We start from the raw sequence: 25659 nt of genomic DNA on the forward strand, positions 1-25659 counted from the left end.
ACCTCACAGCTTTCGGTGCCATGCTCCATGAACTCGCGACCCACGTACTCCGGACGTTCCGGAATACCAAGTCGCACCGTGGCAGCATAAAGCACTCTGGGGAATCCATCTTCGTTGATGCAGTAGGTGGTGGTCCAGTCATCAGCCATATGATTTTCAAGGGTAGGGTTAGCATGACAACGATAAAGTTTAAGGAGTAATAGGGTTTCAAGGATTAACCATCCTAGGGCTCCTACGGTCATCGTTCACTACCGGTTCATGTCCTACAGCCAAGCATGGCTCTAATACCACCTGAAGCGCCCCGACCCAAAGATCAAGGCTAAACCATGTATTAATTACCGAATAAGGTCTCTGGTATAATACATGTTACATCAAGTGGAGTCCAGAGTCATACAGAGCTTTATTCAACATGTACACGAGGGGTAAAGTGACAACACAACGCTACACAGAACAACCATAGGATAAAGACTAGTATGACGGCATGGAGGACTAGGTCTTCATCCATTATGGCTCCACTCGATCAGCTTGGGTGTGGACACGATCTACTCGTAGTCTTCTGGCACAAAGTCAGGATCCTCTAGAGAAAAATCAACATGGGTGAGTACAAAAGTACTCAGCAAGATCCACCTCACCCTACGGGAGGGGAATGACATGCACGACGCACATTGAACACAATGCATTAGCAATGCAACTAATGGTATGCAACTCTTCCCGACACAACCCACAATAGGTAGCTCACTAGTTGTCAGGACCACACCGTAGCCTGTCCATACCGTGGGCACGGACCATTCGAATGGATTATACACTCTGCAGAGGTCGTACACTGTACCCACACGCTCGACTGTCCGAACGGACAACCGACATAGCCGACACCCAGCCGTGGTCACGCCCCAGCCCGGCCGCACAAACCCTCGGGCCCTGACCCCAATGGTCTATACCCATAAACCATCCCTGCGACCGTCAGGCTAACCAGAGGGATTAGGCTAAGTCTGGCCCATACCGGAACCTGTGGTCGTACTAAAGTAAGCTAGGTGAGATGTCAAAACAACTCGGTCCTTATGGTTCACCAGGGCAGCAACCATCCCTCAACATGTCAACTCGAGCCTACCACCACGGTAGCACCCACCTGCCAGTCTACCACCACGGTAGCACCGGCTCCAGCATACCCAGCTGCCCTGGTCTCAGCCAGATCCCTTCGTATCCTATTCTCAGCTCTGGATATGCATGACTACTCAGATGCATGCATGAGCACACTCAATCACTCAAGTACTGGTATATGTAATCGATTCTAGACCCAGGCTACATCTAAACGTCCTCACATGGATGCAACCGCTCACGTAGGGGTCGATGAAACTTGCCTTCTCTTTCGTACGCGTCGGCGGCGGCGGCTTCTTGCTCGCGGTACGGGTCTTCTGTCTCCTCGGCAGGCTCCTCCTCGGTCACTCCGTGATCTACGGGCGGAAACGGCACAACCGGCAAACAAACACAAGCAAGCAATAAAATAAGCTCAAATGGAGATGAAAATAGGAGGAATAGATAGTATATGATTTGAGGAGAGTTTAGGAAAAAGAGTTACGTGAAAAGGAGTTAATATGAAGGAGATATTGAGTTTATAGTATTGGTTGGTAGAATGATTTGGATTAAGTGCTCACGGCCTGGTGGGTGTTTTGTGCCTTTATTAGTGTTGTGGAGTTAATGGCCGGGGGAGCTGTCTGCCATCTCATCTTGGCGCGGAACAGCTCGAGGAAGAGGGCCAACTGTTGGAGCTTCATCTCGTGAGTGAGCTGGGCTCGAGAGGAGTGGTTCAGCTAGCGGAGCGAAGCGGCTCGGTGTGATTGGGCTAGTGACGGGGCGCGTCACGGCCTCGCTCCTTTTATAGGCGAGGAGAGCAGCAGCGGCGTTGCACAAGGACGGGCGACGGCGTGGGCTGCGGTAGCTCGTCGTCAACGCGAACAGTGGCAGCACTGAAGGCGCGAGCGCCGAGGCGGCAAAGCCGGCGAGGACGCTGCAGCGGCGTGGGCGAGGTGGGGACGCGAAGGTGGGCGGCACGGCGTGGTGCCGGCGGCAGTGTGCGGTCCCGTCGTGGGGCCGGCGTGTCGCGCGTGCGCGAGCGAGAGCGAGCGGGTGAGATGGTTCGGCGAAAAAAATCTCGGGCGGCACTGTGCGTGGCGGCCCCGATTTATAGCGAGGTGGGTGCTGCCATGACGGGTCATTTCAAGGTCAATTGTGTGGGTACTCTGTGGCTTGCAGGGAATGATAAAGTTATGGCAAAGGAGGTAGGCGCTGTCATGATTGTCTGGGAATTATGACATGGTATGGTGACTCGAGAGGTTTTTATGTAAAGAGACGAGATGATTTTAATGTACTAACGCAAGGAAAGAGTATAAAATAGTTTACTTAGTAGTTATGTAATACCTTGTATAATGTTAGTATTATTTTACGTTACTAGTTTAATTGTAACATAAGTTTTATTTTAGTGATTGTTGGAAATTGAGGTGGCCCTACTAATTTGAGGATCTACACCAACTCACTTCAGAGTCGGTCAGCTTCTAGTACTTAGTGTACCGGTTCCATTTCACGGCAGAGCCGCCTTTTGCTTCCGGGAGGCAGAGCCTACCAACAGATGAAGCTGGCTTCCGGGTGGCAGAGCCAACCTTCGATGAAGCCCAGACCCTTTTGTGATCCCGGGTGGCAGAGCCAATCTTCGATGGATCACAACTTATACACTAAGTACTAAGCTTAACCGGAAGACTAGCACTTATAAAGACACTTACCTTATTGGAGCAACAAAGTTACAAAGGAACACACACCTTGTGGTGACTAACCTAGCACACCCTACCTATGCTCAATTCTACCATGTCCTTGGATGTGTGTGGGATGGAGTGGAGTAGTATGGCATGGCAAGGGGTGGCACCCTCCTTATATAGGCACCCATACCCTCTTGGATGAGTGACACATGTCACACTCTAGGAAGTTCCCTACAAATATCTAAGTTCCCTACAAATATCTAAGTTCCCTACAAATATCTATTTCTAGAAAATTCCAAATTTTACCATGACAAGAAAATATTCAAGCTTCATGTCTTCTTATGATTCTTGTGGAACATTCTAGAACCTTGTCATGGTGAATAAAATTATGCCATGGTTTATCCTTATTTTTATAGAACCTTCTAGGAGTTGCATTATATATTTCAACATTTCCCCTTAATCGTGATGAAAACTGGGGTGTTACACCATGCATCCACAAAAAAGCAGAAGCTGGGTAGTTTTTCATACTGCACTAAGCACATCATCCTCTCCTTGAGTGTTATGGGAACCACCCGTATAAATGGTTTCCTGAGATTCAGCCAGACCCGAGCCCTCAGAAACGGAGTCGAGTTGATCTTCCCTTCATTCACCACTACCGTGATAATATCCCCCACCTTCGATGCAACCTTGGCCGCCAACTCCCCCTTCTTCATCAACAGCTCAGGCACCCCATTGATTCTTGCCCAAATTGGGATCCTATCTAGCTTTATCCCCCTTCACATTCGAGAACCCATCATATTCTTCTATTACAATCGCTGCTCCTCTGAACAGCCACGGTCTTCCCTCCATAACCCTTGTCCAGTCCCCTAGACAATGCAACTGGACCACAAACAAATTCGGCTCCAGTGCTTTGAACGTCACCTCCTTCGCCGCTGGCCATGCATTCCTCAAAGCACTAAATAGAGCTGTGTGGCTAAAAGGCTTCGTTGTATGAACCCTAAAAATTGCGAGTCAGCGCACTTCCTTCACTAGATCCTCCAATACTTTCGAGAAATCCAGGTCCTCCACCTCTTCCCCCTGTAGCGTCATGCCCTCCAAATGTTTCTCCAGACTGGGCAGTCCGTCATCGTCTTCCTTCGCTATCTTCTTCCCCTTCACATCTGAACCCCCATCCGCCATGGCTGATCGCACCCCCCCTCATGGGAAGGTAGTGATCAACAGTGTTGGGATCACGTCACAATTGACGTGAGAAACTTTTGACTCCGGCGGCGCCACCACCAGAGGACAGAGAAACCCTAACTTAGGGGGTGAGAAGCCAACAGTCTGTTTTGGGTTGGCTTTACCAAGCCTGAGGCCCTGTTCGCTTCTCTTTTCCCGGCTTATTTCAGCTTATTTTGGCTTATTTCTTCTCACATAATACTATTAAATCAGCCAAAATCAGCCGGCTTTTAAATCAGCCGAACAGCCCTCAAACACATCTTTATAACTGCTAACGAGTTTTCAGCAAAACTTCAGAAAAATATAACAGACATGCACGCCTCAAGATGCGTCAAGCATACATAACGGCGCTGCGACCCCACCGTATCCCACCCAAGGTTCACCAAACCGGTGGGAACCGGTCCGGTTTGACCGGTTACCGGTCAAACCGGTCCGGCCCGGTTCCGGTTTGGTTCGGTACCCAACCGGCCAAAATTCAAAATTTAAATTTAAATTCAAAAAATAAAAAATTCCTAAAAAAATTCCTAAAAATACTTCAAGGTGCAATGAATCTAATAGTGTCAAATTTTCTCAAAAATTCGTTCATTTAGTATAGTTTGCGGAGATTTAAAGTTAAATCAAAAAAGAAAAAAGAAAAAATGGGCCGACCCATTAAAGCCCACCGGTCAAATCGGCCGGTAAACCGGTCAAACCGGTCGGTAAACCGATAAAACCGGCCGGTAAACCGGTTGCACGGGAGCTTTTGAATTTGAATTTGAATTCAAACCGGTCAAACCGACCGGTAAACCGGTCAAACCGGCCGGTAAACCAGTCGGAACCGGTTGCACGGGATTTTTTGAATTTATTTGAATTTGCATTTGAATTCAACCGGTTTCCACCGGTTACCGGTCAAACCGGTCCGATAAACCGCTACCGGAGGGCGGCGGTTTGACCGGACCGGTCGGTTCGGTTAACCCTGATCCCACCACCTCCCCATCCTCACTGCTCTCGCTTTCGCTCGCCATCCGCACACCCGCCCCGCCCTCGCGAGTCGCGATGCCTTCGCTCGCCACGGCCGCGGCCGCGCCTCTCCACCGCCGCGCCTGCGCGCGTCAGCACCTCCCTCCGGCCTCCCGCTGCTTCCTCCCCTCCCGCGCGCTCCTCAATTCCGCGCGCCTCTTCACCGCCCCGGTCCCGCTGCCCGTCCATGCGCCGAGGGTGCCGCCCACGGCGGCGAGGGCGGCCAGCCCCGACGCCGCGGCCGCGAGATCGCCCACATCAGGCGGACAGATGCTGGTGCCGATCTGGCTCTGCCTCCCTCTCCCCTTTGGCCCTTGTTATCTATTTTGGCACGTGCATGTGCGCTTAGGTGGTTGTGATTTTCCCCGTGTGGTGTGGGATGTGTGACGTGTCTCATGTATGTTCTCGCAGGTGTTCGTCCCGCCGCACCCGCTGATAAAGCACTGGGTTTCTGTCCTGCGCAACGAGCAGACACCCTGCTCCATATTCAGTGAGTGTGCTTCTGAATGGCATAGTAGTTGGCAGTGCTCCTGCCGGTTTCTTCAAAAAAAAAAGGAATGGCATAGTGGAAGCTGAATAATAGTAGTAACTGAACCCAACCGGTCGGTGGAAATTAGTTGCATTAAAGAAATTTTGTTTGGTCTGGGTGGGATTTTTCTGTTGGTGAAGGGATGTATAAATAAACGAATTCACCCAGCTATAACTGAGCTAGTTCTGTTAACAATTAACAAAGCATTATTTCAAAAAAAACAATTAACAAAGCAATATGATAGGATTTCACTGAGCAGTTCTTCATTCTTCATTGTTGTGATAGAGAGTGCTATGGCAGAGCTTGGTCGTCTACTCATATATGAAGCATCCAGAGATTGGTTGGTGAGTTAAATCTTTTGCATGGCTGAGCATTATCTGTTATTCTTCTTTCACCTGCAATGCTTTAAAGTTGAAATTAAATTGTTCTAGTTAAACAAGTGTAGAGCGAATTTTGGACATGGTATGGAAATGATATTTGTCTGGAAGAATGTTGAATGCCAGTAACATCTGAATCAAAAATCGTAATAGCATTGTTTAAATGTTACGTTGCCACATTTTTACATGTTTTTTTTTCCGAACACGTACCTTTTGTATTGTTTTTGAGATCCACCTCCACCCCACTACCACCAACCCATGGACCTGTTTCCTTGCCTTTATATCATGAACAATGTGTTGGTCCAAAAAAAAGAGGTGTGGATTTCATCATTCTCAGACATGTCAATCAACGCTTCATTGTCTGTGATGATATGACATCAGAAATCATAATAAATTGTTTTCAACCATTGCAGCCTACAATCACAGGAGAGATTGAAACACCTGTAGCTGTAGCTAGCGTTGAATTTATTGATCCAAGAGAGCCTGTTCTGGTAAGTCTATTCCATTACACTAGATATTGTACATGACATTTGTAGTGTCTACGATTATATTTAGTCTTTCTATTAGCATGTCTAACAGGTTATTCCAATACTGAGAGCTGGTCTTGCCCTAGCCGAACTTGCTTCATCAGTTCTGCCAGCCACTAAGACCTATCACATTGGTAAGATGCTTAGAGCCTTAGACAATATTTTGTGTCTTTATGTTTTAGCAAATTAGAGTCAAATCCTGTTCTTTGTTTTTCAAATTCCAATAAGCCTCTTATGCTCACATATTGCTACATTAAGCTTCAGGACCCATATTCGAGCATTCCAAGTGGATTTATTTTGTTTCCCTGTGCACCAATACCCATGCTTGATATTCTAGATTTGATCCATGCATGTTAGCATGTCAGATGCATAAAGTTGGAAATATGCAGATTAATATCTTTACTGTACTTAACTACCATATCACACAAGTATTATGCTTGCCAATAATGCATGTGTGAAACTATCAAGTAAACAAAGAACCTCATCAGAATTATTTACATACTCTTTAAACTTTAGCTGTTCTATGTCAATTACTTATACAGACCAGTTCTCATCTTGAAAGCTATGGACTCTTATTCTTATCTTCTCCATTTCATTGAAACATGAAGGCCTTCGTAGGGATGAAGAAACACTTCAACCTTCAATATATCTGAACAAGTATGTTTCCTTCGTCCTGCAAGCTCTATTTTATGTTCTCACAGACTATTTTGTTCTCCCTTTGAGCACAAATGCTTGACCCTTTGATCGAGATCTGATCAAATCTTTGAAACTTCTAAAATATCTAGTTTCGGAACATAAAAATCATGTGGACATTTGTCTTGAAATACTTCCCTAATTGCACTAAATTTTTTGGAACCTATAAATATATTAATAGAAAGTGGTGGTCCAAGTTGCACCTTGAAACCATTGAAAGTTAATAGTGTCAAGTATGCTTTTATCCGGAGGGAGTAATTGGGTCGCTCCATGCTTTAGTTGAACAATTTCTTTGATTGACACTTTTGGGTCACGAGACCCTATTAGGCTACTAAAGCATAACATCTTTCAAATGTAGATTTATATTTTTTTTTGACTATGCAAGTAAATCCCTCTTGTTTTCTCAAATACAAAATCCTCCATTCCCTCTTGTTAAACCCTCTTGTTTAACATAGTACAGAATCGGTGTTGGACAGCAGATAGACATGCTAAAAGGGGCCTTAACCACCCACCGAATTGCCCACTTTGTGATCAGGTTGGAGAAACAATTGATCACTTGTTGGTCTCTTGTGTTTTCACCCGGCAATTTTGGTTCTGCATCCTGCAGCAGTTTGGGCTGCAAGCTATTGCACCACAGTTGGATGATCACTGTTTTATTGACTGGTGGGCGGGAGTTAGCAGCAGGTTTTCTGGTCAGGTTCAAAAGGGAGTTAATTCCATCATTATCCTAGGATCTTGGTTAGTGTGGAAGCACCGTAACTATTGTGTGTTTGATGGGGGAACCCCTAATTTACCCCGGGTCATGACAGCCTTTAGAGAAGAAGTCCAACAGTGGTCTGTAGCAGGGGCTCGAGGCGTTTCCTATCTCCTTGCCCTAGCTCCTACCTCCTAGTTGCTCTGGGCAGGTGGTGTGTGGTCTGGTCTTGTAGGAGTCAGTTTGTGTAAGAGAGTTTTGTTTATCTTAGGGTGTGTTACAGACCCTTTATCCCTGTAACCTTTTTGTTTGGGAGGCTCTTTTCCTCCTTTTTATCTTCTTAATATATTGATGCGCAGCTCTCCTGCGCATTCGAGAAAAAAAAACATAGTACAGAATATAAATGTTAACAAAGGTTCCTTTGCTATCTTGATAAAATTATAACACCTACTAGTTATTTGTTATACCAAGAACCATGCTTTGTGTTTCAAAAAAAAAAAGAACCATGCTTTGTGTTAGCTAATGTCACCTCACTTCCTTGTTATGCGGATGTTCTTTCTACAGCACTGTCCTTAGATTCCTAGACTAATTAGAGTTCCCTAGGCCCCCAATAACCGTTATTGCCTTTTCTTTTCAATCCAGCCTGCCAGACAATATTCCAGAGGGGTCTCGAGTGCTAGTTGTTGACCCAATGCTGGCCACCGGTAAGCCTTTAGCTCTACATAAACAACTTGTGTTCTGCCTAAAGTATTATCTTGAACATACCAATTTCCCAAAAGGAAAATAAAAAGTTCTGTACCTAACCAGTGCTATGCACAAAAAACTGTTGCTAGGGTTGGACAATGTTTTTCTCGAATACTAGGGTTGGACAATGTGGTGCTAAAGAAGCTATGAAATATGATAAATTGTACATTTTTTTCAGATATGAAAGGTAGAAATACAAAATATAATCTTTGTAAACTATTGGTCCATGTAAACAGAATGGCATCGCATGCTATAATTCTGTAAGCATAATAAAATATGTTTAACTTCTTTCTTTAGGTGGGACGATCGTTGCTGCTATTGACTTGTTAATCGAATGTGGAGTTACCAGCAAGCAGATTAAAGTAGTAAGTTGGTCAAACTTTCTTATGCTTATGTTACTTAACCATTTTACCAATCTCTAACTATCACCCCGCCAATTCAGGTATCTGCTGTTGCAGCACCTCCTGCGCTGCAAAAGCTCAATAACAAGTTCCCCGGGTATGAATAGATGATCTTATGTGTTGTATCAAGTTCATCCAGCTTGCAGGATTTACATTTTTCTTCCATTCCAGGCTCCATGTGTACACAGGAACAATAGATCCTGAAGTAAACGAGAAAGGGTATTGTTCTAAACTCGTATCAGCTAATTGCGAAACTCATGGATGATGAATCGATGCTCATTATTGATGCACAATGGCCCATGTTTCTGATGATGAATGACTTCTTTTGTTGTTTTGTGCCACAGTTTTATAATTCCAGGGTTGGGAGATGCTGGTGACAGAAGCTTTGCCACATAATCTGACCGCACAATTTGATTCAGCCAGCCATCTACCATCGAGTATATTTGCATCAGTTCCATAAGAACGGAGCAACTGCGAGTAAAGAGGCTTTCATTGCTGTAGATGCCCTCATTTGAGATTTTGTTCATTCTCTGTAATACAATTAGCTGACCACCATTTTGTAACTAACCATTATGTATTATTGTGTAGAATATAAGGCTAGTTCAGATCTCTCCAGATGGAAAAATCTTTTTGAAAGGACAACGCTCCTTTCAAAATGGCGCATGCTGGATTAGTGAATTGGCGCTTCCTAATATTTCTCCTGTCGAAGGAATAAAACCATCTCATCATGTTTCACTTTTTTATAATCAAGTTTGGGTGTGTTTATTTCGCTTTGAGTTGTGAATTGTATCTTTAAAATCCAATGCTGAAACAAACGGGCAGTTTTTTCCCCTCAAATACCACCATATGTAAGAATTCGTAACCCAACAATCCATGTACTAGCTTCCATGCCGCTTGATCTCCCAGTACGTGTAAAGCAAAATGGGACAGAAATGGGGCAGAACCTTTGTGCTTGGATTAGGGCCCGAGACCATGAGAGAGGAGCACTGGATGCCGCACTGGATGCCAGGACGTGGCTGCTTTCTCTGTACAAGAAGGGAAAGAGAGGCGGGAGGTACAAGATAGAGATAGTATGAGTGTACGACTCAAAAAGAGCAGCCCAAACAGCTTCTACACTCTCTGTTCCAAATTATAGGTCATTTGACTTCTTGATCTTTGATCACTCGTTTTATTTAAAAATTTGTACAAAATATCACTTCTTTTGTTGTGACTTGCTTTATCAAAAAAGGGCGTGCCCAGTGCTGTAGGCTTCCCGCACTGTGCGGGGTCTGGGGAAGGGTTGTCTTTTAAGCCCCAAACCTTACCCACACAAATGTGCAGAGGCTGGGGCTCGAACCCGAGACCTTCCGGTTACAGACGGTAGGCTCTACCGCTGCACCAAGCCCGCCCTTCTGTGACTTGCTTTATCAATATAATTTTTTCAAGAATGATTTAAATTTAACTATGTTTGCACATTTTTTTTGAATAAGACGAATGATCAAATTTGGTGTCAAAAAATCAAACAATCTATAATTTAGAACAGAGGGAGTACTTCACAGTCCACGGTCCAATTTTTTACAACCCGAAGATGAAAGAAACATGCGCTTGTGTACAGGTGTTCTTCCTTAGCATCCCTCTGCGTATTATAATTAGCTGGCCCAAAGCAGTGCTAAACAGATAAGTCTGAATCTACTCACTCCAAATCGACTTCCGCAAAACAAATGCTCAAATGAAATTATAGCCATCAAATATATGGTGATCCAAAAGAGAATGTAAAACGAATTAGTCATTTCAACAAACAACATTGGGTTTGAATCATTTGATTGAGATCAGGGTACATTTTTACATCCTTTACATGCCGTCATTTCTCGAATGCTCAGTTAGGGAGAAGTCTGAAAGAATAATTATTGTACAGGAGGATCGTATGCTAAGGTATAGCATCACCTACTGAATCAACCCGACCCAAATCCACCTCCCAAAAGAGCAAGTAATCCACATAGTAATGTGCAATGGCGTATCACCTTCATCTAGTTCTCCCAGCACAGGCGCACAGCACACAAACAGCATGGATGTTTCAGCAAGACACACCTTTTCTTACCACATCAACCTGCATTAGAAAAATAAACACATGAATAAAAAAGTGAGGTGCAGGATATCTCACCAACTAAGGCACATGCAGACCAACATTAACCTACTGGTATGGATGCAAGTCCCACATTTTTTGGGTCATTGGGTCGACCCAAAACTTAATAAAATGAACTTGAATGGCATGCTATGTAATTAGTTTGGGAGAAAAAATGAACTAAACTGAGAAACCCAAAAACACCAATGGGTACCCACTTGCATCCCTACCTACTGGAAATGAAATGAACTGGAAACAAATGATGCAGCAAATATAGATATTGATAGGCTGAGGACCTAGACAGTGAAAGAGGTGCTTACATGAGAGAAACAAAGGAGATCTTAAAGCTCGCTGTAATTCCTCCAAACAGCCCGGAATTCCTCTCTGAATGTATTCAGACGTGCTTTCAAATTAGGTGTTCTGAAGCTTGCATGAAGCACAGTTGCTGCACAGCAGAAAAGATAATAAGGGCATCGCATGTGTCACATTGATTTCAAAAACCATGCACTGGTCATACCAAACAGAGCAATGAGAAGTGCCCAGAGGACTGTGAGAAGACTGCATGAGGTCAACCAGAGCATACAGCTAACTGCAATCACGAAAACCATTGGTGTCAGTTTTGAAGACTGGTGAAATATAGCATTTACAAAGTCTAGTTTTTGCAGACCTGCAGAAAAGAATAGAACAAACACCCATCGAGGTCGCCCACAAATATGAATAGATCTCTTTGAGCTTGGTCGACCACGAAGAACAGGGCTGAATATGTCGTTAAAATGATATTAGCATCACTTTGTATTTAACCACAATAATAAAACATAAAAGAAAGAGAAACAGCAGAAACTAAGATACCCACGTTATTGGTGGCCTCATCTTTGCAGCTAAATGTGGTGAAAATTGTCTCACTGTCCTTGTGACTTTCTCATTGAAAGTGACTGCGAAACTGACATATCAAACATAATAGTTAGTTTACAATAATCATAGAAAATGATTTCTTGGCACAAAATTTGGGAACCATGAATCGCAGATAAACTCAAGGGAAATAATAACTGTTTTAATGCTGATTCCTTGGTGGATAAGTTAGGACACATCATTCTTAACCGTAATGTGAAATACAGATGTATTATTGATGAGTACTCATTATTGATCTTTTCATAGTTCCAATCTCAGTAACAGACTGGACAAATGCACCAAATGAAACTCAATAGTTGGATATAACATTTGTTTGCGTTCACTACTAATATTCCAATCATTATCAGAAAGACAAGTCATAAACATTACTATACTATATATCTGGTCTTTTGGGTAGATTAGGACTGAATCAAGGAACAAGGACTGTACAATTACAGTGCTACATAGACATATCCCTGTGCTCTCAAAATAATCCCAACACTTGTATGTAAAATCTGAAGTGCTTCATGTATAAAGGTCTATTCTGATGGAAGTATGGAACAAATTGTAAACTGTAAAACTAACATATTAGTCGACCCCCCCACCCCCTCAAAAAAAAAAGAAATATTTGGAAACATGTGTACGGTCCTAATCTCCTTGAAACTTTGCTATCTTTAAGAATTTGTGACGCTTTTGGAAACAACATTGCGATCTCTCATAATCACCTGGACCTACGGCTTAAGTCATAACAAAAAAGCTCTTGACTAGAGCACAAACTGAACTAGAAAACTGCAAATTGTCAAAAAAATCCACTGTTAACTTGTACACATACATGAGGTTATGTGTCAAATGTCAAGTTTATTATTGGAAAAAAAAATCTAAATTACTCCCCTCAACTATAGCCAAAGTCTGAATAACCCCCTAAACTACCGTTTGGTTCATTTTACCCCCAAAACTATGCCATTTGGTTCAAATTACCCCCTAATATAATTTGTCCTTTTCATTTCTCCATGCATTGGTGGAGTTTTAAGTTGAAATTTTACAAGATAATAGTACACACCATAGCGCATGTTAGAAAAAAATACATCATAATTTTTTATCATTATTTAGGTTAGGATATTTAATAATAAATTAATCATTGGAGTTCAAAATTATATGAAAACTAATGGGGGGATATTATTTTTTTTCTTCTAATATGCACTTTGATGTCTGCTACCACCCTACAAAATTTAAAATTAAAATACAACTTGTGTACGGAGAAACAAAAGAGATAAATTGTATTATGAGGTAAAATAAACTAAATGGCATAGTTTAGGGGGTAAATTGAACCAAACCAAGTTATAGTTTAGGGGGTTATCCAGCAGTTGAGGGGAGTAAATCGAACTTTTTCTATTATTATATAATTTGCAAGATGGGTTATCCCCATATTGCAGCTTCAAATTGACAAGCTTTTCATTGGTCCGAAGATGAGAAATTCTGCTAGCCATTATAGAATTTTACAGTAGAATGTATTTTATTAAAGAAGTGTGAAAAGCACAATATCTTTGCTAGTTCAAAGCAAAGAGACCTTTTCGCCTGTGTAAATGAACAATTGAAAAACTATAAAGAAACAGATTACGAGCACAAGCACGGGAATGGTTTTAGCTAAGCATTTACTTACCTGTCATTGAGAAATGCAATGCTGAGTCCAGTCATAAAAGCTGCAAGGATTGCAACCGGTTTCCAAAGGAAGCCCATCCCTGTGTATACACATGGACCATGGTAGCATGTCAATACCAGCCTGTAAATTGGATTAAAAGAACACTTATATATCATTTTCCTTACCAAGGATGAACATGATCAAGATGAAATAGTTTGTCCTGTAGCTGCATATCAAAAAAAAATTAAGAAGTTAGGTCTAGAAATACAGATAAACAGTAAGCCCATCGAACAAGCTATCTAGTGCACCATGCGCCGCTCTGAGTTGGATGTATCCAAAGCAAATAAAAAAACAAAGAAAGTCTTGGGTATCATGCTTATCTTAGAAATTCATAGGTCCCAGTTCCAGATTTACATCTACAAAATTAATGCTCTAAGCCTCTAACATGCCATACCAATTTATATGCACATACACATATTTCTCCCCCAAAGAGTAGGCACTTCACATATCTGGAAGAACTGAACTTATCCCCATCATTTCAACAGATCCTAATCCAGCATATGTAAGCCAGTAATCAAACTGAGCCTAGAGGTCAATACAGCGGGCTGTTCTGATGATCCGTATCACCAAACTATCAATTCATCAGAGTTTTAAAAGGGCTAACCCACGGCCAGACATAGTATCCTCTTGTGTAATTCAAATTTCAAATGCGATGTAATTTGCCGGAACTATAAAATATAAAGCTTACTCCAACGCGCAGCATAGATTTTCTTAGCCTTGACATCTTATGCCAATGCCAGTATGTGAGCCATGGACATAAAGCAAGGGCTGAGAACGGACAAATCCACTCAATGGAATTCCCAAGTTAAATGAAGGAGTTCTGCACCCGATTTGTCTGCTTTAGCAGTACAAGCAACATGTCCTGCAGGCTCGAGCTATCAACGGCGCACAAGCTCGAGCGTGCATACACCCTAATCTACTCCTTCCTGAAAAAGGAAAGACGCCTGATCCAGCACAAGTTCACTCTAGATGCCCGCAAATCCTAGCGCCAGCAGCCAAAACCTGGCCCACCAACGCAAATTCCTACCAAAACCTTCAAATTCAACGCAGCACGGGCGAGCCCCGGTCAAATCGTGGATGCGCGCGTGGCACGGAGAAGCGCATACCGGGCATCTAAAATGGTGAGGGGTTAGGGGGGAAGGGCGGCGGATCGTACTAGTAGAGGTTGCACTTGAGGCGGCTGGTCCACTTGGAGTAGGAGCGGGGGACGGTGAAGCGGGAGAAGAACTCCGGGGCGGGCCGCGGCGGCGTGGACCAGTCCACCTCCCGCAGCGCGTCCACCAGGTCCTCCGCCGTCACCGCGCTCCAGTCCATCTCCGGCGATCCCCCCGCACCCACCCGCGGAACCCTAGGGCGGCGTGCGACGGCGCGAGCGGGCGGGCGGGCGGGCGGCGACGAAGCTTCTAGACAGCCGGGCTCCGTGAGACGGCACGGCGCGGTCAGGTCGTGCTCGTGCGCGAGGGGGCGTCGCTTCCTTGCCTTCGGGGTTGGGGAATTGCGGAGTAGTTTGGGGGTGCGTGGAGACGAGACGAGAGGGATGCTTCTGCCGTTTGGCGTGCGCCGCGGCCGCGTACCGTGTTGTTCGCTTGGGGTGGGGGGTGGCGTGCGCGTGCGCGTGCGCGTGCGGTGGACGGGCGGGGGCGCCACAGCTCCGCGGGGGTCGGCTCGGTGGGCCGCCTACCTGGCTGAAGGTGGTAGAGCGCTACGCCGGGACAGCCTAGTGGGCTGTGCGGGCTGTGGCCTGTATGAGATGTTTCTGGGCCCGGCCAGGTCGGCCTAGTGGAGAGTGAGCTTTCGGCCTGCTGGGCTAGATGCGAGCCTGCGACCAACCCCGGCGAGATGCGAAGTCCCCAGTTCCCCGTGCGCCATTTCAGCGTGCCGTTACGGTACACAAAACTTGTTCGCGAACAAACTCTCACGGAAGATGCGGGGATCACGGAAAAAACGTGTGGACGGTCAACAGTACACCCAAGGCCGGCGCAAAAAAACTTTAACTCTTTTTTTTATTCAAGAGTCACGACACTGATCCTTAAACTCTGCAACGCTGGCCTTGTTTGGTTTTGCAACAAAACTAGCGTGTACGTTTTTCGAGAAGAGAATCTCGCATGCATGAAGTACTAAATGAAGTCTATTTGTAAAACCTTATTAGGATGGGTGTAACTTTTCGCGACGAATCTAATGACGGTAATTAATGGAGGATTAGCTACAGTGATGCTATAGTAATCATCATCTAATCGCGCGGTCAAAGGTCTCATTAGATTCTTTAGGGTCACTAGCGCGGGGGTTCTGAAATTGATTTTATAAACTGACTTTGTTTGACACCGTAATTAGTAGTCAAAATTGTTACTATTCCTAACGCACTACAATTGCAGCGCGAACTAAAGGCAACTAGCGCAGCCAGGTTTCCAGCAACAGACAGAGACTGACTGGGTCAATCGCTGAATCATTCTCGTGGTTGAGTCCAGGTTCAGCTGCATATGGTTCACCGCGCCGATCCGAGACCCTGAAGCCCATGGCAGCGCGCATCCCGCTGCCGCCGCCAAGTGTTCCCGCGCGGGTGGGCTCCTGTGACCTGTCACTCTGTCAGGCCGCCGCGCCTCCGCCGGGAAGCGCCAAAGCGCCGCGGCGCGGCCCGCGTGGAAGTCCAGATTCCACCCGCCCACCCTCAGATCAGGTCGCCGGAGAGGTGCGTCCTGGCAGTGGCCGCTCGCCCCGCCACGGCAGCCGAAACGAGGACGAGACGGATCGATCACGCTCGCGTCTCGCCCCCTGTCCATTCGCGCGTGCCACCGGCAAGATCCCCGTCGCGGTTAGTATATACCGGCGGGGAACGGCCGATCGCTCGCTCTCGGCTCGGCTCTCCTTGCGACCTTGCGTCCTTGTCGCAACGTTCACGTGTGTGGCGTGGTAGCGGCGCGGCCGTGGAGGCCTCGGTAACATGCACGGCGCCCCCGTTTGAAGCGGTGCGGGCGATTTTTCTGCGACTGCACGGGTGTATTTTGTTGATGGGTTTGTATATTTGTGCGTACAGGATTTCGTATTGCGAAAACGACAAGCGCGTATAAGAAACAGATATGCAGTTTAAGTCTTTTGGATGCATACGTGGCTGATTAAAAAAAAGGTTTAACGTGGACCTATAAATAATTCCCTGTTTTTAAAGTTTCAAAGGAACACTATTAAAAGGAATTCAAATAATACATATTTTTTATTAAAAAAACTTGACCCATCAGGACAGACCTTCCCAAAGGCGACTTAGATCTACTAAATGCTATTCAGGTGCTCTAACCGTCGAGGGAATAATATGTTTTAGAAAAGTATACTAAGTACTTGTATAAATAACGAGACATGTAAATATGACATTTTATGTCTGGTTTTTAAACTATGTTTTTTTAATAAGCAGGGACTAAGCTGTACATTTTTTTCCTTTAAGAAATTTTCTCGAGATTTATGCGTGCATGACTATTACACGTCATCAAAATTTGTACTCTTTATGGCAAATACATTTATCCTACGAGGTGCGTCTAGCTAGAAACAGGTGGGAAACGACTCGTCATCTTCCTCTCTACATATACAGGGGTGTTTGGATTCAAAAGGCTAAACTTTAGACTATTTTTTTACATGTACATGCCAAATAATACAACTAAATATGAGCTAATTGCTAACCTAATTACATAGATAATTGCTAATTAGCTGTTAGAATCCATTAGCTCTAGATTAGCTTCCACTAGCCTAAATTTTGCTCCATTAGCATATCTAGAGCTAGAGGTAAACTTTAGCATCTCTATTTTAACATATCCAAACAGCCCCATAGTCATATTATCCCTTTTATCTTGTCTCCACTTTTTTTTTTTGAGAAACTATCTTGTCTCCACTTGTGTTGTTCGAGTATCAACGCTATGTATATGCTCCTAACTGCTTCCATTCAACTCTTTTTTTTAAAAAAAATGTAACGCAGTCAGCCTCACTTCCATGGAAACCCCAGCGCGAGGCTATCTCCAACAGTGGAGACTCAAATCAGATATCCATTCTACAATTTGGGTCATCCACAGGGGAAAAAAACCACTCCCCAAAATTTTATCTTCTCCCACAGCCTATCCAAAATCTCCATTGCCCATTCCCTCTCTCCCCTCCCTCGCGTTCGACGGCGAGAGGACGCGGCGCCGCCCATCCATCTCTCCCTCTGTACCCCGGCGTCGCCCCTCCCTCTCTCCCCTCCCTCCTCGGATCCGGCGGCGGCGACACCATGGTGGCGGCGCAGCAGTACCTGCAGTGGCGGAGCTCGCCAGACCCATCCAAGCTCGGCACGCCCGCGGCCCACCGCCACCTCTTGCGCGCCTTGGCGCAGACGAGGCCGGCCGCCGCGGTCGCTGATGCGGGTCGCCGCCGCCGCCGCCCCCTTGTTCTTCCGCGCTCTCCCTCCATGAATCAGACCGTCGCGCGCGGCGAGCGCACAGCGCGAGGCTGCAGACGGAGCTGTGGCGGGAGGGGAAGCAGAGCAGGGGGCGAGGCCGCCAGGGGCAGGCCGGCGGCGGCAAGGGTTCCGCTCCCGGCCGCGGAGGTGGTGCCGCCGGCCGTGTCTGCTCCGGCTCCCGCTCCTGCCGTTTGCGTGCACCGGGTGCGGCGTGGACGGGTGCACCGGCCGACGGGTGCGAGCTCCTCGCCGCAGCGGGGACTGGGTCAAGCAGCGACAGCAAGGATGGGGGAAGAGTGCTCTGCGAGCCGTGTTGTCATCGGAGGCGGGGCAAGCGGAGGTCCACCAGGCGCCGCCTCCGCAGCCCGCCTCTGCGCCGATCACCTTCCTTCGCTGCGGGGCCGAGTGCCGCCGCCGGCCGCCTTCCTTCGCCACGAGCCATCGCGCGGTGGAACGCCGCCGCGTGGACACGCTAGAGGAGAGGAACACGAGGGAGGAATGCGTCGAGGAGAGAGAGGGACACATTTTTGCATCCTGCCTCGCTCGGTACCCAGAATGGGTGTCTTGTTTGCCTATTCGATTGAAGGACGATTTTGGTTGGCAAAAACACTGTGCGCGACCCAAAATGTATTTGGGTCGCGGTATGCGTCTCTTGTTTAAGACAGTCTGAATACCACATTATCGGTCACTGACCGTCCTTCTCCTGCCAAAACCCTAAAAAAAATTACATAAAAAATCGTGGTCAATATACATCTTGACCGCATTTTGCAACAAAATCTCTACTATTCTTCAAGTCCAACGACCTACCTAACGCCGCCGGATACGTGCGTCCCCCGAGACCTCTCGGATCAGACGGGCGGACCACGTTAGCGGAGGAGCCGTGCGGCCTCCTCCTCCGTCGATTCCCCCGGGACCCCTAATCGGATAGATAGATAAATGCTCGTAGCGCGGCGGCGGCGCAGCCCGCGGCAGGTTGTTGCGCTGGTGCGATTTCTGCGCCCTCACCCCTCCCACCGCCACTTCGAAATCCACTCCTCTCTCTCCTCCGCCGTCCTCGCGATTGCGGCGACGAGGCGGCGAGAGAGCGCCCGCCCCCACCGAAAAATACTGGATAGGTGACGGGGAGGGGAGACGGAGGACCAGGGGCGGCGTCGAGCTAGAAGCGCCGCCGCCGGCCATGGCGACCGCGGACCGGACCCGGAGCTTCATGAAGGACGTGAAACGCGTCATCATCAAGGTGACTAACGAATCGTCCGATTGGCGCCGCCGGATGGCCTGTTAGATCTAACAAATCCTTTGCGGATTCGTCGTGCGCGGTTTGTTGGGTGCTCTTTGCATTGCGTTCTTCGTGTTCTGCTGCATTTCTTATTCGTGTATATCTTTTTTTTTGGATCGTAGCGCGAAATAATTGCGGAGCAATCTTGTTCGATTTTGGGTTCTCGTCTAGTCGTCTGGACGAGTGGGTGAGGCAGGAGGGTTTTGTTGGGGTTTTAAATTTTGCTGTCCCTCACTTGTACTTGAGTACATGAGGTGACGGGTTGATGGCGAAGTTGGTACGCATCGCGATGTTCGTTGACTCCTCTATGTTTGGGAGTCATAATCTGCGCAAGTTCGTTCTGATTTCTATCGGATGGGAAATGCGTGGATATGCCATCATATCTGAATTTCGATGCTCTCGCGAGGTCGTTGATGCTTTTCATATGTCATATATACGTTGTTCGAATCCCCTGTAGTTTTCTCTGATTTTTCCGGGGAATACTGGGAGCTGGATTAGTTTTTGGAATTGAACGGGCAAAGGGCGATGAAACATGTTGGTCTCGGGGGAAAAAAAGGAAACGTGTTGTTTCGAGCTAGGCATTTGTAGCGTGCACTCCCACTACAAAGCTGGCAACTTTTGGCAAGTACCTATCCGTCTGAGGAATCAGTCTGGATCTCCTCCATATCTAGGTTGATTACAACTGATTCATACCTTTTTTGCGTGGCAGGTGGGCACTGCAGTTGTCACCAGACACGATGGGCGACTGGCTTTGGGCAGGCTTGGATCTCTGTGCGAGCAGGTAATAATTCTTCCGAACTTTTAGATTGTTCTTACAAACAATGAGAAGTAGGTGAATATTCTTAGCCTTATTTGAATGTAGGTGAAAGAACTGAACACACTTGAATATGAGGTGATCATGGTCACCTCCGGTGCTGTCGGTGTGGGGAGGCAGAGGCTCAAGTACCGGAAACTTGTCAATAGCAGCTTTGCTGATCTGCAAAAGCCGCAGATGGAGCTCGATGGAAAGGCTTGTGCTGCTGTTGGTCAGAGTGGCCTCATGGCTCTTTACGACATGTTATTTAACCAAGTGTGTTTGTTAACTTACCATTGAAATTTACTGACAAATTATCTTGCTCATCTGTTTCTAATGATGAACTTCTTGTGATGCAGCTTGATGTGTCCTCTTCTCAACTGCTTGTGACAGACAGTGATTTTGAGAATCCAAACTTCCGGGAGAGGCTCCGTGAGACTGTTGAGTCACTGTTAGACCTCAAAGTTGTACCAGTATTTAATGAAAATGATGCTATCAGCACTAGAAAGGCTCCATACGAGGTGTGTGCTGTACCATTCAGTAATTTCGGAATTTGTAGCATATTTATTTGTAGTGCGCTATTTTATAAGTGTGATATTGCCATTATGCGCTTGGGCCTTAATTTTGTATGGGGAAAAGACGGCTCTAGTTCCTGTAGAAAGTATCAAGAGTGTGAGTGTCATCATTCTTATTCTGATGCTATTCAACAATTTATATTTACAGGATTCCTCTGGTATATTTTGGGATAATGACAGTTTAGCAGGTCTGCTAGCAATTGAACTCAAAGCTGATCTTCTTGTTCTACTAAGTGATGTGGATGGCCTCTACAGTGGTCCACCAAGTGAACCTCAATCAAAGATCATACATACCTACATTAAGGAGAAACATCACAGTGAAATTACATTTGGGGACAAGTCGCGTGTGGGTAGAGGAGGAATGACTGCTAAAGTGAAGGCTGCTTTTGTGGCTTCAAACAGTGGCACGCCCGTTGTTATTACAAGGTATTGAGTGTTGTCTTAATTTCAGATATTTTAGTCATGCTACTGTTCTGCCTCATTGTATATTTGTTATGGCCTGCTATATGACTCATATATCACTTACATCTGAATGAAGAACTTTTTGAAAGAACAATTGCTTTTTGCACATTTCATGCTCCTCATATCTTATGCTGCATCATTGCTTCAATGTACTGTGGGTTTCTTTTTAATTCAGGAAGCATTGTCATGGATTTTATTTTATACCTTTGAAGTACTCTGTAGTTCATCCCTTATAGCTTGTGAAAATAGAGTTCATTTGTCCCTTGATACAACTTAGTAAAGTCCATATGCTGCCAGATATGTTTGTCACCAAAAAAATATGGTTGCAAAGGTCTAACTTGGTTATTCTTGAAGTGGATTTGCATCTCAGAGCATCCTTAGAGTTCTTCAAGGAGAGAAAATTGGTACTCTCTTTCATAAGGATGCAAGTTTGTGGGAACCATCCAAGGATGTTAGTGCTCGTGAGATGGCTGTCGCTGCAAGGGAATGTTCCAGGCGCCTACAGGTATGTTAGCCCAACATAATGCTCGCTGAAAGATGCAAAGTACTATTGACCAACTTTGTTTTGCTGGATGTGTTATACTAATTCTGTGGACCTCTGAAACAGAATTTGTCATCAGATGAGCGCAAGAAAATATTGTTAGATGTTGCCGATGCTCTAGAGGCAAATGAGGATTTAATTAGAGCTGAGAATGAAGCAGATGTACTTGCAGCACAAGATGCTGGATATGAGAAATCTTTGGTTGCTAGATTGACCCTGAAGCCAGGAAAGGTAGGTGCAGTATCGAACTGCAGTTAGATATTAGTTTCAAGTTACTTATGATATTTTTGATTTGTTGAAATTCTGTTGCATTCTTTTTTCTTTCATGCTATAATTTCCTCTGATTCATCTTTTGTTGCATTATTGTTCAGATAGCAAGCCTTGCAAAATCCATCCGCACTCTTGCACATATGGAAGACCCTATCAACCAAATACTCAAACGAACAGAGGTGACTTCTTATACTAAGTTTATACTCTAAGAAAGGAAGCTGTTACCTTTGTAGATATGGTAAAATGTTACATCTGCAAATACTGTAACCAAAAGAGTACCATTTCAGGTTGCTGAAAATTTAGTTCTGGAGAAAACGTCTTGCCCTTTGGGTGTGCTCTTGATAGTTTTCGAGTCACGGCCAGATGCCTTGGTCCAGGTATCATTTTATTATAATTTACTATAGTTACTTTTCCGTCATGTGCCTTATGCATGTGTCGTACTTAGGCATATTAGTAAACTCTCTTTAAGCCTTGATACCATTGTGCAGATTGCATCTTTAGCAATTCGAAGTGGTAATGGCCTTCTCCTTAAAGGTGGAAAAGAAGCCATGAGATCAAACACAATACTGCATAAGGTATTTTCTTATGCTTTGTGCTTGTACCTTGTATGTTACTATTAATATGGCATGTTTTAGCTTCCTATCCTAAGGATTTTTTACCTTGTAGGTTATAACTGATGCCCTTCCTGGCAGTGTTGGTAAAAGACTTATTGGCCTTGTTACAAGTAGAGATGAGATTGCTGACTTGCTAAAGGTGAGTGTGCAATAAATATTGAAAAATGACGATTGTACCAATGTGCTTAAACTCATTTAACACTGTACAGCTTGATGATGTCATTGATCTTGTAATTCCAAGAGGTAGCAATAAGCTGGTTTCTCAAATCAAGGCATCAACTAAGATCCCTGTTCTTGGCCATGCAGGTTAAAATATCTCACAATGTTATTTTTCAGTACAAACAGTTAGCTACAATTTTAAAATATGTTGACTGTTATGCCATTTTGATAATTTTTCTCTGCAGATGGTGTCTGTCATGTATACATTGACAAATCAGCTGACATGGATATAGCAAAACGAATTGTGATGGATGCCAAAATTGATTACCCAGCAGCCTGCAATGCCATGGTATAGTCTAATTTGGTGCAGTGCATTGTATATAATGCATCCCCTTTGCAGCTTCTGTACATAACTTTCGTGGTGCATCTTTAATTCAAGAGAGCCAAGTAAATAACCTTTATACACATAATATAATTGAAGTGTATGCTGAGACATGAGCTAACCAGTCTCTGTTTAATCGTCCTTAGTATGTTGTGTTTTTTCTTTCCAAACGTGAGATGTTCATAGCCGATAATCATAAAAGGAAATGCCATGATGCACCGTAAGGCGTTAAACTTTTCTCTTGCAAATTAACTTAATATGCAACTAAAATTTTCATATTAAGATGTTAATTCCTTGTAAATAAACCTTTTGCTTTGAAGAACCTTTACTTGCAAAGTTGATATCGTTTTGGTATTATGAAATTTTCTTAAGCATAACTCCTGTGATATTGCTACTTATTTTTCAGGTAAATAAAATTTGCCCTTTTTATGCAGGAAACATTACTTGTTCATAAAGATCTTATAAAGTCCCCAGGTCTTGATGACATACTGATATCACTCAAAACAGAAGGTTTGTTTTTCACTCTTTACTCGCTCAACCTACGAATATAACAACTCTCCCTGTTGCTTGATACAGTTATCCTGGCATTGTTGTTCTACTTTTTGTTCTGTTGTAGAATCAAGTTACCTGTACTGCTTTAGATAATCTTTTGAAATGCTCATATTATACTTCTGCTAGGATTTGACAAAGGTTGGCAGTGACCACATAAAACCATGTAGGTTGTCCAGTGTTCGAATTCATAAAAGATTGTTTTGGAGGGCTATTTGTTTATCGCTTTCGTTTTTTGTTTCACTGCTTAGAAAGAAAAGTGCGATATATTTCAGGAGTTTCTATTTATGGAGGGCCTGTTGCGCACGAAGTATTGTCCATTCCAAAAGCAGATTCATTCCATCACGAATATAGCTCTATGGCCTGCACAGTTGAATTTGTTGATGATGTACAATCAGCAATTGACCATATACATCGTTATGGAAGGTACCTTGTGCCGTCTCTCCTCTTCAGTTGTTAAAATGTAATAAACCTGAGAAGTATAACTTTGTCTTATTGGCTTTGTCCTCTCATTTCAGTGCACATACAGATTGCATTGTGACTACAGATAGCAAAGTAGCAGAAACTTTTCTGCGTCAAGTTGATAGGTATGTTTAAACTCCAGCACCCCTTCTTTTTTAATTCATTTTTACTATTGTGCAATTAGTGATCACATATTTTTTGTTTTATTACTGTGTTCAAGTTCATTATTATTTTTTAATTCATTGATGATTAGGTATCTAACAATGTTCTGTTTTCCTTATAATTTTACAACAGTGCTGCTGTGTTTCATAATGCAAGTACACGATTCTCTGATGGGGCTCGCTTTGGATTGGGTGCTGAGGTACTTCATTTTTTTATGCCTGTTTTGGTTATTGAACCAATGGGAATATTTTTAGTTCGTTGGCACAAGTAACTTTGTATGTTGTTTTGTTGACCAGTTACCATTTTGTCTTCATATTTGAACTTTTGCAATGTCTTCAATAGGTTGGCATAAGCACAGGGCGCATACATGCTCGTGGACCAGTGGGTGTTGAAGGTCTCTTAACAACACGTTGGTAAGTAGCTTTTCATTCAATCCCTGTCCATCAGTTATTCTTCTATTTGCTTCCCCCCGCTATTGTGTATGAATAACCACGCAGCCATGTGCCAATTTTTGATCTGTAGGATCATGCGTGGGAGTGGGCAAGTGGTGAATGGTGACAAGGATGTTGCATACACCCATAAGAACCTTCCTTTGCAATGATGCAAGTAATGATTACTTTCCCTATAAATCTGTTGCAAGTCATATTGCAGACTATTAAATGATAGGGGGTAGAAATCAACTTTCCTATGCAATTATGTAGGTTGTGTTTGAGCCTGATCGATGATTCAGTGCTTATCCAGTGAAGTCTGATAGTTTCATCAGACAACAAGCAGGAAATGGTGAATCTTTTGGAGATTGAGGACGGTGAATCCATAAGACTGTATTATTCGGTCATTCTGCCAAAAAAGAAACATCTTATTGCGGCGTTTCAATAGGTCATTCTGTATGAGAGTGGAGGCCCCAGCCTCCCCAGTGTTACAATAAAATAAAATTGTGCTGAGAGTAAGAGAGGGAGCACTATTGTACCGAAGCTATGTGTTGGTTGAAACAAAGAAACTGATTGCATTTTTTTGTTTAGTTTATTTTGGTCTAATCGAACCATGATAATATCGTGTTCACTTAGTTGCTTGCTAGTATCGAGTTGCTCTTGTTACATGATCGTAGGCATCCATCCTTTATCTCATGACATTGTCCTTCAGAGTTGTTACTTCTACATCTCCAATCGTAGGAGCCGGAATTTCAAGCTTACCCGAACTTTCCGGTTTGTTCATGGACGCAGTTTTGAGACATCTCCCTGCCGGAATTTCAAGCTTACCTCAACTTTCCGGTTTGTTCATGGACACAGTTTTGAGGGCAGCCAGGCTTGACTAGCTGTCATTGATGGGCAGCCAGGCTTGAATAGTAGTTCCGGTAGATGTTAGGAAATGAATAAGCCAGTCAAGATC

At 44.5% G+C, this 25659-nt stretch overlaps 3 protein-coding genes across 5 annotated transcripts; 2 read left to right on the forward strand and 1 right to left on the reverse strand.

Moving 5' to 3' along the window:
- The first annotated feature begins 4950 nt into the window (after positions 1 to 4950).
- LOC120698483 (uracil phosphoribosyltransferase-like) lies at positions 4951 to 9694 on the forward strand. The gene is made up of 11 exons (XM_039982110.1): positions 4951 to 5240; positions 5376 to 5454; positions 5779 to 5837; positions 6284 to 6361; positions 6450 to 6531; positions 7006 to 7054; positions 8427 to 8488; positions 8826 to 8893; positions 8971 to 9026; positions 9101 to 9148; positions 9274 to 9694. The coding sequence occupies exons 1-11, from the start codon at positions 5001 to 5003 to the stop codon at positions 9323 to 9325; spliced, it is 873 nt and encodes a 290-aa protein (XP_039838044.1). The 5' UTR covers positions 4951 to 5000; the 3' UTR covers positions 9326 to 9694.
- Positions 9695 to 10666: 972 nt separating this feature from the next.
- On the reverse strand, positions 10667 to 15180 carry LOC120698484 (PRA1 family protein A1-like). The gene is made up of 8 exons (XM_039982111.1): positions 14774 to 15180; positions 13743 to 13783; positions 13579 to 13657; positions 11884 to 11970; positions 11698 to 11786; positions 11548 to 11619; positions 11351 to 11475; positions 10667 to 11015 (listed from the first exon to the last, which is right to left on the reverse strand). The coding sequence occupies exons 1-7, from the start codon at positions 14929 to 14931 to the stop codon at positions 11372 to 11374; spliced, it is 630 nt and encodes a 209-aa protein (XP_039838045.1). The 5' UTR covers positions 14932 to 15180; the 3' UTR covers positions 10667 to 11015; positions 11351 to 11371.
- Positions 15181 to 18837: 3657 nt separating this feature from the next.
- Positions 18838 to 25336, forward strand: LOC120698485 (delta-1-pyrroline-5-carboxylate synthase 1). Of its 3 annotated transcripts, none has more exons than XM_039982112.1 (20): positions 18838 to 19265; positions 20014 to 20085; positions 20167 to 20373; positions 20457 to 20618; positions 20821 to 21098; positions 21489 to 21639; positions 21742 to 21906; positions 22047 to 22124; positions 22233 to 22322; positions 22434 to 22520; positions 22612 to 22698; positions 22769 to 22865; positions 22964 to 23067; positions 23535 to 23610; positions 23925 to 24075; positions 24168 to 24236; positions 24406 to 24472; positions 24616 to 24686; positions 24796 to 24879; positions 24975 to 25336. In XM_039982112.1, the coding sequence occupies exons 1-19, from the start codon at positions 19206 to 19208 to the stop codon at positions 24872 to 24874; spliced, it is 2151 nt and encodes a 716-aa protein (XP_039838046.1). In that variant the 5' UTR covers positions 18838 to 19205; the 3' UTR covers positions 24875 to 24879; positions 24975 to 25336. The 3 variants fall into 3 exon arrangements, with proteins under 3 accessions (XP_039838046.1, XP_039838048.1, XP_039838047.1); XM_039982113.1 differs by having other exon boundaries at positions 18945 to 19265; positions 24947 to 25336; XM_039982114.1 differs by lacking the exons at positions 23925 to 24075; positions 24168 to 24236; positions 24406 to 24472; ... (1 more) ...; positions 24796 to 24879; positions 24975 to 25336 and adding an exon at positions 23779 to 23816 and having other exon boundaries at positions 18944 to 19265.
- The last annotated feature ends 323 nt before the right edge of the window (positions 25337 to 25659 follow it).

Source organism: Panicum virgatum, chromosome 3K (genome assembly GCF_016808335.1).
Source record: "Panicum virgatum strain AP13 chromosome 3K, P.virgatum_v5, whole genome shotgun sequence".
NCBI lineage: Eukaryota > Viridiplantae > Streptophyta > Magnoliopsida > Poales > Poaceae > Panicum > Panicum virgatum.

Coding starts and splice junctions, on each gene's coding strand:
- LOC120698484 (XM_039982111.1), bottom strand. CDS start 14,931: ATGGACTGGAGCGCGGTGACGGCGGAGGACCTGGTGGACGCGCTGCGG. Junction 13,784..14,773: donor CTCAAGTGCAACCTCTACTA/GTACGATCCGCC, acceptor TTTGATATGCAG/CTACAGGACAAACTATTTCA. Junction 11,971..13,578: donor ATTGCATTTCTCAATGACAG/GTAAGTAAATGC, acceptor TTGATATGTCAG/TTTCGCAGTCACTTTCAATG.
- LOC120698483 (XM_039982110.1), top strand. CDS start 5,001: ATGCCTTCGCTCGCCACGGCCGCGGCCGCGCCTCTCCACCGCCGCGCC. Junction 5,241..5,375: donor CATCAGGCGGACAGATGCTG/GTGCCGATCTGG, acceptor ATGTTCTCGCAG/GTGTTCGTCCCGCCGCACCC. Junction 6,362..6,449: donor ATCCAAGAGAGCCTGTTCTG/GTAAGTCTATTC, acceptor CATGTCTAACAG/GTTATTCCAATACTGAGAGC.
- LOC120698485 (XM_039982112.1), top strand. CDS start 19,206: ATGGCGACCGCGGACCGGACCCGGAGCTTCATGAAGGACGTGAAACGC. Junction 20,086..20,166: donor TTGGATCTCTGTGCGAGCAG/GTAATAATTCTT, acceptor ATTTGAATGTAG/GTGAAAGAACTGAACACACT. Junction 23,611..23,924: donor GATATCACTCAAAACAGAAG/GTTTGTTTTTCA, acceptor GATATATTTCAG/GAGTTTCTATTTATGGAGGG.